The sequence below is a fragment of the Trachypithecus francoisi genome, unplaced genomic scaffold, assembly GCF_009764315.1.
Source record: "Trachypithecus francoisi isolate TF-2019V2 unplaced genomic scaffold, Tfra_2.0 Lachesis_group9, whole genome shotgun sequence".
Taxonomy (NCBI): Eukaryota; Metazoa; Chordata; class Mammalia; order Primates; family Cercopithecidae; genus Trachypithecus; species Trachypithecus francoisi.
Window position 1 is genome coordinate 12,085,958 of NW_022681474.1, and position 14,412 is coordinate 12,100,369.

The window sequence follows — 14,412 nt, forward strand, 5'->3', positions numbered from 1 at the left end:
CAGCCCCACGGCCCTCACCTGGACCTGCCTCAGCCCCACCTCCCCCTCAGCCCCACCTCCCCACTCAGCCCCACCTCCCCACTCCACCCCACTTCCCCACTCAACCCCACCTCCCCACTCCACCCCACTTCCCCACTCAACCTCACCTCCCCCTCAGCCCCACCTCCCTCTCAGCCCCACCTCCCTCACCTGGACCCGGCTCAGCCATACCTCCTCACTCAGCCCCACCTCCTGAGCCCCACCTCTGCACTCAGCCCCACCTCTGCACTCAGTCCCACCTCCCATACCTGGACCTGCCTCAGCCCCACCTCGGCACTCAGTCCCACCTCAGCCCCAGCTCCCCACTCAGCCCCATCTCCCCACTCAGCCCCATCTCCCCACTCAGCCACGCCTCAGCCCCAACTCTCCACTCAGCCCCAACACCCCCCTCAGCCCCACCGCCCCCTCAGCCCCACCTCCCCACTCAGCCCCACGGCCCTCACCTGGACCTGCCTCAGCCCCACCTCCCCACTCAGCCCCACGGCCCTCACCTGGAACCACCTTAGCCCCACCTCCCCACTGAGCCCCACCTCCCTCACCTGGACCCGGCTCAGCCCCCACCTCCCCACTCGCCCCACCTCCCCACTCAGCCCCACCTCCCTCACCTGGACCCACCTCAGCCCCACCTCTCCACTCAGCCACACCTCTCCACTCAGCCACACCTCCCTCGCCTGGACCTGGCTCAGCACCGCCTCCCCACTCAGCACACATAACAATAGTTTGGTAAATGACAGACCACATATACAACAGCAGTTTCATAACTTATTGTACCATTTCCATGTTAAAATATATTTGGATATGTAAATACTATCCATTGTGCTATACTTGCCCATGGTATTCAGTGCAGGACGGTGCTGTGCAGGTCTGTAGCCTGGGACCCATATTTTTATTTTACAAATTTGTTTTTTGAGTCAGAGTGTCTCTGTTGCCCAGGCTGGAGTGCAGTGGTGTCATCTTGGCTCACTGCAACCGCCCTGGTTCAAGCAATTCTCCTGCCTCGGCCTCTCAAGTAGCTGGGATTATAGGCATGTATCACTATGCCTGGCTAATTCTTGTATTTTTAGTAGAGACAGGGTTTCACCATGTTGGCCAGGTTGGTCTCAAACTCCTGACCTCGAGTGATCTGCCTGCCTTGGCATCCCAAAGTGCTGGGATTACAGGCGTAATCCACCGTGTCTGGCCCCATATTCTCTATCATAGCTTTAATGTATAGTAAGCTATGCCATCCAGGTTCATGTAATTATACTCCCTCATTTTTATACAAAGAAAGATGTAATTGCCTAATAAAGCCTCTTTCAGAAGAGAGCCCAGGTGTGATGTGATGCACGATTGAATTAGTGACAGGGAAAATGTGACTTTTGCCATTTTCAGTTTTTCCTTGTCTGTGGCTTTCATATCCATAGTTACTAATTTTTTGGTGTGTTTGTATGATTTTGATGAGTGACATTGGGATTCCCATATCATTTCCTCTTAAGTGTATTCTATAGTTATTTGTGGTTCCTGTGAGGATGACATACAACTTTATAAAGTTATAACAATTTACTTTGAATCAATACTAATCTACCAATATTTCATAAAAAACTTTCCTTTTCCACAGGGTTTCTCTTTACCTCACCTTACTTTTGTCAGTAAAATTATACATTATATACATATTTAGTGTTATTTGCATACATTTATATTTTAAATCTTGAGATAATTGGAGTACAAATGTGAATTTCAAAAATACATTTTTTTCATATTTTGTCCTATATATAGAGACTAGCAGTCTTTATACCTCTTCATGGGTTTGAGTTACTGTCTACTTTTATTTAAACCTGAAGTACTGACTTTAGCATTTCTTTTTTCTTTTTTCCTTTGAGACGGAGTCTCACTCTGTTGCCCAGGCTGGAGTACAATGGTGCAATCTTGGCTCACTGCAACCTCTGCCTCCCGGGTTCAAGCGATTCTCTTCCCTCAGCCTCCTGAATAGCTGAGGTGCATGCCAGAACACCTGGCTAATTTTACATTTTTAGTGGAGATGAGATTTCACCATGTTGGCTATGGTGGTTTGAAACTCCTGACCTCAAGTGATCTGCTCATCACGGCCTCCCAAATTGCTGGGATTATGGGCAGGAACCACTGCTCCCAGCCTCACTTTAGCATTTCTTATAGAAAAAAAATAGTGAAATGAGGAATTGGAGGTCATAGAATTTTGTTACATCCCATGTGTTACCAATTTAAGCTTTTAAAACATTCTAAGTAACTTTTTTTTTTTTTTTAATTAACTTATTTATTTTGAGACAGAGTCTTGCTCTGTTGCCCAGGCTGGAGTGCAGTGGCGCGATCTCAGCTCACTATAAGCTCCGCTTCCTGGGGTCACGCCATTCTCCTGCCTCAGCCTCCTGAGGAGCTTGGGACTACAGGTGCCCACAGCCACACCCGGCTAATTTTTTGTATTTTTAGTAGAGATGGGGTTTCACCATGTTAACCAGGATGGTCTCGATTTCCTGACCTCGTGATCCACCCAGCTCGGCCTCCCAAAGTGCTGGGATTACATGTGTGAGCCACAGCGCGTGGCCTTTTTTTTTTTTTTAATTAAGTTTTTGTGAAAATGAAGGATAACAAGTGGAATAAGCCTGTAGCAGATTTACTATTTATAAATGACTGTTCTAATTATTACTTCACATCTTGGGGAAAAAAATGTCACGCATGCTAAGAAAATCTGAAATTCTTTGGCATCACATACTTGACTAATAAGTTTAATTTTTGATTATGTCAATCAACTTGACAAGATGTGAAATAAGCATTACTTAGTCTAGGAACATGGAGGTGGAACAGGAAGGCAGCAATCGAAATGAGCTTTGAGGCACGCTCAGTGTGAATGTCCATTAGGCACTAAGGTAGAGATGCAGTCAATATGACGATTCATTCTGGAGTTTTGGAGAAAAAGCTGAGCTGCAGATACTGATTTGCGGTTTCTTGGCCTAGAGGTTGTATTTAAAGCCATGAGAATATTTGACTTCAAGGAAATGAGTGAAGACAGAAAACAGTCCAGAGATCACCCAAGGGTCTTCCAAAGTTTATGGTCTCTTAAATTTCCAATTTTAAGAAATAAATCATTTTAGGAAATATTGTAAACTAAGAAACTTGGCAGGATATTTCTCAGCTGAAATACGTGGCTCAAGGAAACCCCTCTAATGGGGTTAAGTCAGTGGAGGGTAAACGCATTGGAAATGTGCACAGGTCATAAACATCTGTCAGTCTCAAAGTGCTTTGGCCAGTAGCCCATGACATTGTCCCAACTTTTCAAAAAGTTGTCTGGAATGAAATGTTATGTTCTTGACTAACTGATTAAATTTGTACCCCTACAAACTAGATGAACAATTAGGTGTTTTTGTAAGAATTATTCCTGAAAGTTACCAAAGTTTGAAAGCATCATGCTATTTTACATACACTGTTTTCAAAAGATTTTCGAAATTTTGGATAATTAGATGTATTTGCAATTTTGAAATTAATTTGACAATAACATGTAATGGCTTTTGGATGTTTTAGTGTGCCTTTTTAAATGTACAAAACATTTCAAAAGACTGAGTAGAACAAATTAATAGTATATTTTTAGATGCTAATATTTGCTCTATATGGAGCTGGTATTCAGGAGAATGTGACCAATAATGGTGTCGTTGATGTCCTGCTCCACCACAGCCCAGCAAGGCCACTGCTGATACTGGGCACACAGGCGGTCAAGGCCTGGCTCTCAGCCTTAAAACAATGTGGGAAGTTTCCTTTTATGCGCAAGATGTAACTGACAAAAGAGCATGTGTTTGTATTTTCCAAGCAGAGTCCTACTCAACTCTCTTCTTCTAACCTCTCCCATATCTGACTTCTAATTATTTATCCTGGATGGGTGCCCTCCCACCTCCCTAACCATGACCCCACAGGGATGCTGCATCCCTAGGTTGCTGGAGCTCCAATTTGCGATGCTGGAGGGAGGCCATAGATTGTTGGTCATCCTGTCAATATGGCTCGTGTTCAGGTTCTATGCTGTGTGTTTTCTTCTTTCTGAAAGAGCTAAAGACAGACTAACTGATAAATACTGGTCACTTGCTCCTCCTCTAGGGGCTGCAAACTCCACCCACTCTCACCTCAAAAATGTCTATAAAATATCCACTCTGCCCCAAACTTATAGGCAAATCAATTTTTGGCCCTAATGAAGTAGAAGGAAAAGAAACACACAAGTGTGTAGAAAGGAGTAAGGAAAGAACCTTTAAGGAAAACATTCAATTACTTCAAGATAAAATTTATTTTCTTTGCTTTCTGGACTATGGATGTATCTAGCTAACTAGAGTCGCCAAGCAGGAGGGATTTAACCAGAGGCTGTGTGTCCACCAGCATAGAGACATCCTCTGCATCACCATCCACACACAGGGCCTTCTGCTAGATGTCGTGCAACACCCTCTATGCTAATATTCATCTGAAAATGGATAATCAGGGTGGTCCACAAGACTGAAAAGAGAAATGATAGTACATAATATAGATGAAATGACTATTAAAAAGCTGGTAGCAAAGTGTTTTCTATGACGCTGCCATTAGTGTGAATGTTAAGTTTATTTTCAATTTGTAGAATCTGTCTTTCATGAACATGACTTTATAATGTGTTTTTTCCCCCCCCTCCAAAATAAGATCATTTTCAACTTATATTCCCTTGCCTGGAATTTATCACACAAACTACACAGGGTCAGTTGTTCAAACATAGTCTTCCATATCTGTCAACAGAGCAAAGAGAGATTCTGACCTTTTCTATTTCAAATTCTCAATGAAAGGAGCAACTCATCCTGCATTGTTTTGAATAGAAATAAGCCAGCTATATGTTCATCACTAAGTTTTGAGGGTTAAATGTTCTTGGTAGCAATCACATATCCTTTAAAGTATTCATTACTGACTAGCTGCTTACCATATGGAAAATAGTTTCTTTGATTCAGGCATGTAAACTGTCATGTGTGATATGGGGCTCCATATCCAAAACTCTACAATATGCTAAGGGCAATCTTTAGGTGGAAATAACACAAAATAGAATGAATAAATGATTAATATTGAATAATTGGTGAGAATTACTGATGTTTGCCACTCTTCATTTCCTTTTCATGATTTCCTATTTTACTATTTTCCTCTAAACTAATAAAAATGTAAACAATGATATTTAAAAAATTGAGTTCTTACGACGTGCTGCTGTGTTTATCCTTTTTAATGCATTATCTCCTGTCTATTACCTGTTAACATCTCCACTGCAAGCAGTGACATAACTTGTTTTTTCCTCATCACATGAGTGCCTTTCTGTGAATCCTAGAACCTTGGAGCATGTAGAAAGAGTAAGATCTTTTGTCAGCTGTATATTATCCCCAAAGATGGGACTTTCCAACTCTTCCCTTAATTTTTTCTTTTTTTTAATGATGGAATCTTGCTCTGTTGCCCAGGCTGGAGTGCAGTGGCACAATTTCGGCTCACCGCAACCTCTGCCTCCCAGGTTCAAGGGGTTCTCCTGCCTCAGCCTCCTGAGTAGCTGGATTTACAGGTATATGCCACCATGTATGGCTAACTTTTGTATTTTTAGTAGAGACAGGGTTTCTCCATTTTGGCCAGGCTGGTCTGAAACTTCTGACCTCAAGTGATCCACCTGCCTTTGCCTCCCAGAGTGTTGGGATTACAGGCATGAGCCACTGAGCCTGGCTCTTCCCTTGACTTTTAATCTCTCTTCTCTAAAGCTTCTTTATAGTCTGCATTTAGTTTTCCATATTGCAAAAAACATCAAAGCCAAGGGTTCTAACACCCACTAAGGGCAAACTTTCTGGAGGCAAAATGCAGTGTTTGGGTCATGAGCAAAGGTCTAAAGAGAAGGAAGAAAGAAATTTGAAATGGGTAAAGATACTGAATTGACAAGATCTAGTGAGCAATTCCACATGGAAGAGATGAATTTCTGGCATGGACACCAATGTTGTTGGAAATGTTTATCTGATAAGGAACTGAGCAGATTTGGAAGAAAAAGCTGTAAGTACGGATTTGGAAAAACATGTAATCAAGCCATGTGGGCAATATCCAATTTGTCCACTAGGGCATAGCAGAAATGCTAGGCCAACATGAAAGGTGCAGATTCAGCAATAATATTGGCTGCTCTGGAAATTTTCAGGGAGTCAGGAGAGCAGAGGCACAGGTTGACCCATGCTGACCCTGGGCCTGCTCACCCTGTCAGAGAACAGAGCTCTGGAGTGAATCCAGAAGGAGAGTTCCAGAGTTCCTGTCTCACCTCTGACTCACGTTGGCCTGTCTCCCTGGTATTGAGTTCACTTTTAACACCCATCTGACATTCCTCCTCTAAAAATAAACTTGGCAACCCATTTTCCAAAGTTACTTACAAATCCATGACAACATATCGAAAATTTCTATTTAGGCCATCTAGAACTTTCATATCCTCTGAAGTCAACTGGAATTCAAAAACCTATCAAAGAAGTAGAAAATTTTTATTGGTAGATTGCATAATTGTCAACTTGGAATAGCCAAGTTTATCAGAGCAGGGTGTAGAGGCAATATGTAAAATATTTGATAAGTTTCCAAAAGCTATGAAAGATCATCTCTAAACTCTCAAGTGATTAAAGAATATCAGGTAAAATATAAATCCATTCCTAGATATTATATATTGAAACTGCACAAAACTGCAGACGAAGAAGATCTCAACAGAAACTGGAGATGGAATGAAGTTGACCTGGTGTGTGCATGATTGGTTCATGTACTTAGAAGATTTAGAAGAATCTAGAGGGAACATTTTGAAGCTTATAATTTAGAGAGTTTGGTGGTGATACAGTTTGGATATTTGTCCCCTCCTAATCTCATGTTAAAAACATGATTCAGCCATGATGGAAGTGGGTCCTGCTGGGAGGTGTTTGTGCCATGGGGGCATCCTTCATGAATGGCTGGGTGCCCTCCCCATGGTAATGAGTGTTCACTGCATTAGGTTATATGAAATCGGGTTTAAAAAGGAGCCTGACATTTTCTTTATTTCCTCTTCATCTCTTGCTATTTGATATGCTTCTTCCTACTGTCACCTTCTTCCATGAGTAAATGCTTCCTGAGGCCTCACCAAAACCAAAATGGTGCCATGATTTTTGTACACTCTGCAAAATGGTGAGCCAAATAAACCACCTTCTGGCATATTTTATCTGGCCTCAGGTATTTCTTTATAGCAGTGCACAATGGACTAATATGGAAAATTGTTACCAGGAGTGGGACATTGCTAAAAATGTCTGAAAATGTGGTAGTGGCTTTAGAACTGGGTAATTAGCACAGTTTGGAAGTGTTGGGAGGGTTCAGAAGAAAATGGGAAGATAAGGGATAGTTTGGAACTTGTTAGGCATTGGTTAAATGGTTCTGACCAAAATGCTGATAAAAATATGGGCAATGAAGTCTAGGCTAATGAGGTCTAAGACCAAAATCAGAAACTTATTAAAAACTGGAACAAAGATCACCCTTGTTATCCCCTAGGAAAGAACTTGGCTGCATTGTGTCCATTCCAGGACTTTGTGGAAGTCTGAACTTAGTGATGATTTAAGGGTATCTGGTGGAAGAAATTTCTAAGCAGGAAGACATTCAAGAGATAGTGTGACTGCTTCTAACAGCCTATGATCAGGTATGGGAGCAAAGGAATGACCTAATGTTGGTATTTAAAGCTTCCTTGAAGCCTCTCCAGAATGAGATGCTGGTGCTATGCTTTTTGTACAGCCTGTAAATTGTGAGCCAAATATAGCTCTTTTCTGTATAAATTGCCCAGCATCAAGTATTTTTTTATAGCAGCACAAAATGGACTAATATAGATGGATATTGTTGGATTTCTATATTTCTATATTTGTCTCCATGACAAAAACACTTCCCACCAGACCCCACTTCCATCATTGGGGATAACTTTTTTTTTTAAGTTCTAGGGTACATGTGCACAACATGCTGTTTTGTTACATATGTATACATGTGCCATGTTGGTGTGCTGCACCCATTAACTCGTCAATTACATTAGGTATATCTCCTAATGCTATCCCTCCCTCTTCCCCTCTCCCCACAATCGGCCCAGGTGTGTGATGTTCCCCTTCCTGTGTCCAAGTGATCTCATGGTTCAATTCACAGCTATGAGTGAGAACATGTGGTGTTTGGTTTTCTGTTCTTGTGATAGTTTGCTGAGAATGATGGTTTCCAGCTGCATTCATGTCCCTACAAAGGACACAAACTAACGTTTTTTGCATTTTAAAATGAAATTAGAAGGAGACAAATATCCAAACTGTATCATCACCAAACTATCTAAATCATAAGTTTCAAAGTTTTTCTCTAGATTCTTAATCTTATAAGTACATGAACCAGTCATGTACACACAAGGTTAACTTGATTTCATCTCTAGTATCTGTTGAGATCCTCTTTGTAGAGTTGTACAGTTGTACAGTTTCACATCAGATATAGAAATACTAAATCCAAATATATTCATCTGATTTCCATCTTCAATGAACAGGTATAATGTGAAAATTGTTTTCAACAAGATTCAAGACAGTAATTGTCCAAATCCTAACAACATCATGCTCAAAGAAAACAAGTAGTTGCTTGAAGAGGATCTCAGTATTCAAATTGGAAAGAATTTAAATATCAAAAGATGTCACTAATTTCTAGCATAATGCTAAATTACTAAATTTTATTGGAATACTCTAATACAGAGTATAAGGAAAAGAGAATAAAAGTCATCAATTTAACAATTGATGAATCTAGGTAAGAAGCATTCATTGTATTCTTAGAATATTTGCATAGATTAGAAAATTCTCAAGTTATCCAAAGACTATTAAAATTATAAGTTTTCTATGAATAAATCTAGGAAAACATACACAAATGCCTTAAGAATGCTATGTAACATAATTTAGATAGTACAGGAAAGTTAACTCTGAAAGAAGGGAAATGTCAGAAGTACTTATGGACACTTGATGACAGGATGAAAAATCAACATAGGTGAGCAAATATGGACTTTTCAATAATTCTTAGTGGTACATTTTATTATCAAGTGAAAAATTATATGTACATTTGCACCCTGATTTCACATTAAAAATCAAATGATCCCAATTTATAAAAGTACATTAATACTTTTATAAGATATTAATAGAATATAGTATATTACTTTCTATGACTATATATAGTATATTACTTTCTATTACTATATAATATTTTACTACATAATATAGTAACGTATTATCATGTTTCCAATATAGGAAAAGTCACGATATTAGCAACTACAAGACAATGTCATAAAGAATTTGACAACATTAAGAATAGAAACTTTTGTTAAAACCACCATAAAGAGAATAAAAACACGGGTACATTTTGGGAGAGGCTATTTCAACAATACATCTGAAACTCTAAAGAATATCCAGAATACGAATTCTAGGTTAATTCTGCAGAGCTGCCTCATTGCCCTGCACACACGTGAGACAGCCCAGCCAGGAACAGAAGGACTAGACTGAGTTCAGGTGGAGCTCAGGCTAAATTACAAACCATGAAATTGTCAGTTAAATAAATGATTTTGTATTAAACCTCTATGTTTGAGAGGTTTTCTTTTTTATAATTTTACTTAGTATTATGTTTTTCTACACATAAAAAAAGACATGCAACCTAATAAAAATACCCAAAGACTTCAACAGGCACTCAAAAAATAATTCTAAGAGAATAAATACATGAAATTTATATGGAATAAACGAGGACATGAAGAAAAATCTGCAATGATTTGAAAACTAGAGAACACCTAACCCAACTCATTTCAGAAAATGAAGAAAAGGTGATGGCCCTAGCAGAGGGATACAGAGTAAGTTGCCAACTTTATGCCAAAATTCCTGGTTTTGGTCCCATCCTGATTCTCTCCACCCATGCTGCCCCTCCTATAGTAGAAGAGAAAACCCTTATGATGCACACAAAGCATTTGTGCATAGGAAATGCCCAGGAGATGGACTTAGTCCAAGGGCGTCCTGGGAAACTTACAAGAAGCACACACATGAAGGACACCATGCAGGAGCCCGGACGCCCACTCAAATCCTCACCTGGACATTTTCTCTGATCCGCTGCTCATTGTAGCTCTTAGCCAGGACCACAACCCCACGCTGCAGCTGGTAGCGCAGGGCAATCAGGGCTGGGGATCGTTTGTGTTTCTTTGCTAAGGCGCAAAGAACTGGGTCCTCCAAAAGAGCTGGGGAGTTCTGGTCCACCCTGGAAGGAAAGTCAGAAATGCTGAAGTCTTGGGCTGGATTCAGTTTGGTAGGAGGCTCCCTAAACAGACTAAGGTGCTCATTCTGCACCAGAGCCTCTCAAGTGAGGCCCCTGAACAATAGAATCACCTGGGATCTCATCAGAAATGCAAATTCTCCCCATACCCTGATTCACTGAGAGTGAACTCCAGGAGACTGAGTAGGCTATAATTAAAATTTTTCATCAAAATGGCATTTTAGGCAAACTTCCTGTTGCTTTTATTACCATAGTTTATGTCGTTGGGTTCCCAGAGCACTATGGGCAACCAGGACAATGTCTTTGGACTTGCAGAAATCCAGCAGTTTGCTCTGGTTGAGGTAAGGATGACATTCCACCTGTAGATGATCAAGATAGAAAAGCATCAGATAATTCAAAACATATGTTAATATAAAGATTAAGATAAGCTGAATAAAGTATAACATTAAATTTGAACTGAGACTATTACTGTCAAGTAATGATCTTTTTAATAAAAATACATTTTCTATTGCTGTCCTAAAAGTATACATAGAAATGTGATTTCTGAGCATAAGCAACTCTATGAACCAGAGTCAGTTTCTAACAACCTTTGACCACTATATTTGCACATGGCCAATTCCAGACTTGGGATAGGTTAAGATTCTGAACTTTGAACATCAAATGGTGCCAGAATGTAAGAATTTCTTTAAAGACTTATGAGGTCAGGTTTAAAAGAAAAAAGTAGTTTTATAGGAATCTCAGTAATATTTGTGTAGATTTGAGCATCAAAAACCAATAATGAATAAAATCACAAATTATAGGAAAACAATCCATGTCTTCATAGTGTTGAGTGGTTAAAAGAGTGATCAAAAGTATTTGCCTTCACCAATGGTGATATGTTTTGGCTCTTTCCCCACCCAAATCTCATTTTGTAGCTCTCATAATTCCCACATGTTGTGGAAGGGGCCCAGGAGTGATAATTGAATCATGGGAGTGGGTCTTTTCTGTGTTGTTCTCATGATAGTAAATAAGTCTCTCAAGATCTCATGATTTTAAAAATGGGTTTCCCTGCACAAGCTGTCGCTTTGCCTGCTACCATCCATGTAAGATATGACTTGCTCCTCTTTGCCTTCTGCCATGAGTGTGAGGCGTCCCCAGCCATGTGAAGCTGTAAGTCCATTGAACCCCTCTTTTCTCCCCACTCTTGAGTATGTCTTTATCAGCAGCATGCAAATGGACCAGTATGGTAACTTCGTACCAGTAGAGTGGGGCGTTGCTGAAAGATACCTGAAAATGTGGAAGTGACTTTGGAACTGGGTAACATGCAGAGGTTGTAACAGTTTGGAGTGCTCAGGAGAAGACAGAAAAATGTAAGAAGATTTGGAACTTTCTAGAGACTTGCTGAATATTTTTGACAAAAATGCTGATAGTGATATGAACAATAAGGTCCAGGCTGAGGTGGTCTCAGATGGAGATGAGAAACTTGTTGGGAACTGGAGCAAAGGTGACTCTTGTTATGTTGTAGCAGAGGCTGGTGGTATTTTGTCTCTGCCCTAGAGGCTTGTGGAACTTTGGATTTGAGAGAGATGATTTAGGATATCTGGTCAAAGAAATTTCTAAGCAAAGCATTCAAGAAATGACTTGGGTGCTGTTAAAAGCATCCAGTTTTAAAAGGGAAACAACATAAAAGTTCAGAAAATTTGCAGTCTGGTGATGTAGTAAAAATTTAAAACCCATTTTCTGAGAAGAAATTCAAGCCAGCTGCAGAAATTTGCATAACTAACAATGTTACTTATGCAATGTTAATCACCAAGACAATGGGGAAAATGTCTCCAAGGCATGTCAGACACCTTTGTGGCAGCCCTTCTCATTGCAGGCCCAGAGGTGGAGGCCTAGGAGGAAAAAATGGTTTCATGGGCTGGGCCCAGGGTCACCATTCTGTGTGCAGTCTAGGGACTTGGTGCCCTGCATTCCAATCACTCCTGCTGTGACTAAAAGGGGCCAATGGTATAGCTCAGGCTGTGGCTGCACAGGGTGCAAGTCCCAAGCCTTTGGCAGCTTCTATGTGGTGTTGAGCCTATGGGTGCACAGTAGTTAAGAATTGAGGCATGGGGCCAGGCGTGGTGGCTCATGCCTTTAATCCCAGCATTCTGGGAGGCTGAGGCAGGCAGATCACAAGGTCAGGAGTTTGAGACCAGCCTGACCAAGATGGTGAAACCCCATCTCTACTAAAGATGCAAAAATTAGCCAGGCGTGGTGGTATGTGCCTGTAATCCCAGCTACTCAGGAGGCTGAGGCAGAAGAATCACTTGAACCTGGGAGGTGGAGGTTGCAGTGAGCTGAGATCCTGCCATTGCACTCCAGCCTGGGCCTGGGTGACAGCAGCACTCTGTCTCAAAAAAAAAAAAAATTAATATCAAAAAGAAAAACTGAGGTTTGGGGACCTCCACCTAGGTTTTTAGCACTAGGCCTGTGCTCTCATGGTGAACTTCTGCTAGGGCAGTGCTCTGGGGTCAGAGCCCCCACATAGAGTCCCTGCTGGGGCACCACCTGATGGAGCTGTGAGAAAAGGGCCACCATCCTCCAGACCCTAGAATGGTAGATCCACTGACAGCTTGCACTGTGCACCTGGAAAAGCTGCAGACACTCAATGCCAGCCCATGAAAGCAGCCAGAAGGGAGGCTGTACCCTGCAAAGCCGCAGGAGTGGAGCTGCCCAAGAACATAGGAACCACCTCTTACATCAGCATGGATGTAAATGGAGTTCCATTGACTCCTGGATGTGAAACATAGTCAAAGGAGATCATTTGGAAGCTTTAAAATTTGACTGCCCTGCTGGATTTCAGACTTGCATGGGTCCTGTAGCCCTTTTATTTTCGCCAATTTCTCCCACATGGAACAGCTGTATTTACCCAATGCTTTTGTACTCCCATTGTATCTTGGAAGTAACTAACTTGCTTTTGAGTTTACAGGCTCATAGGTGGAAGGGAATTGCCTTGTCTCAGATGAGACTTTGGACTGTGGACTTTCGATCTAGTGCTGAAATGAGTTAAGACTTTAGAAAACTGTTGGGAATGCATGACTGGTTTTGAATTGTGAGGACATGAGATTTGGGAGGGGCTAGGGGTGGCATGATACGGTTTGGCTATGTGTCCCCACCCAAATCTCATCTTGTAGCTCCCATAATTCCCATGTGTTGTGGGAGAGACCTGGTGGGAGATAATTAAATCATGGGGGCAGGTCTTTCCCGTGATGTTCTTGAGATAGTGAATAAGTCTCATGGGATCTGATGGTTTTATAAGGAGGAGATTTCCTGCACAAGTTCTTTCTTTGCCTGCCGCCATCTGTGTAAGATGTGACTTGTTCCTCCTTGCCTTCTGCCATGATTGTGAGACCTCCCCAGCCATATGGAACTTTAAGTCCATTAAACCTCTTTTTCTTCCCAGTCTTGGATATGTCTTTATCAGTAGCATGAAAATGGACTAATACAGTGATCATGACAGTCATTTTTTTCCAGGACATGAATAATTAAAGGGAAAGAGTTAAGCTTTTAGCATATCCAAGAGGAGTAATTGTTTTTTTTCTTGACTTAGTGAAAAAAATTTTTTCATAATAAAATGTAAAGCGAGAATAGTAAACTTGTAGTTAAAATTGAAAGTAATTACTTTAAAGCCCCCAGGAAAGAACAAATACAATAATAATGCAATACAAAAATTTAAAACATCATTGATGTATACTCAATCATTACGTGAAAATTTGCTGTGGAATATAACTTTCCCTTTTGATTATTTTCCCCCAGCAGATTACTAGTAATTGCAAAGGAGAGAACACGTGCCTCTGGAAATTAGATCTGGTTACCACTTGTTTCACCAAGTGATCAAAATTAGCATCACTAATTGTGGGACAATCTGCCATTTCATGCTGCCTCCTGTGGTATAATTTCAGGGACACAGCAAGGTAGAGGCAGTTTCTCACCAAAAGTGTTTAACTTCTATGATATGAAGCATCCAAGTATAACTGCCAATCTACAGAAACTTACCTTTCAAAAACTTGGAACAAGTTAACTGATCAAAGTCCAACAAACAGAAAGTCACAACTGGATTCTTTTTTGTTTTCATGATATATCTTTTCT

The 14,412-nt window shown here is 40.9% G+C and overlaps 1 protein-coding gene across 1 annotated transcript in view; it reads right to left on the minus strand.

The window, feature by feature from the left end:
* Window positions 1-4,297: 4,297 nt before the first annotated feature.
* LOC117082118 (aldo-keto reductase family 1 member C1 homolog) overlaps window positions 4,298-14,412 on the minus strand; it is a 99,805-nt gene continuing 89,690 nt past the window's right edge. The window contains exons 6-9 of the mRNA XM_033208670.1: window positions 10,552-10,661; window positions 10,122-10,287; window positions 6,426-6,508; window positions 4,298-4,521 (exon numbers count right to left, since the gene is read on the minus strand). Of these exons, the coding sequence (XP_033064561.1) occupies window positions 4,479-4,521; window positions 6,426-6,508; window positions 10,122-10,287; window positions 10,552-10,661 (402 nt within the window). The 3' untranslated portion in view covers window positions 4,298-4,478. The remainder of the gene's footprint in view (window positions 4,522-6,425; window positions 6,509-10,121; window positions 10,288-10,551; window positions 10,662-14,412) is intronic.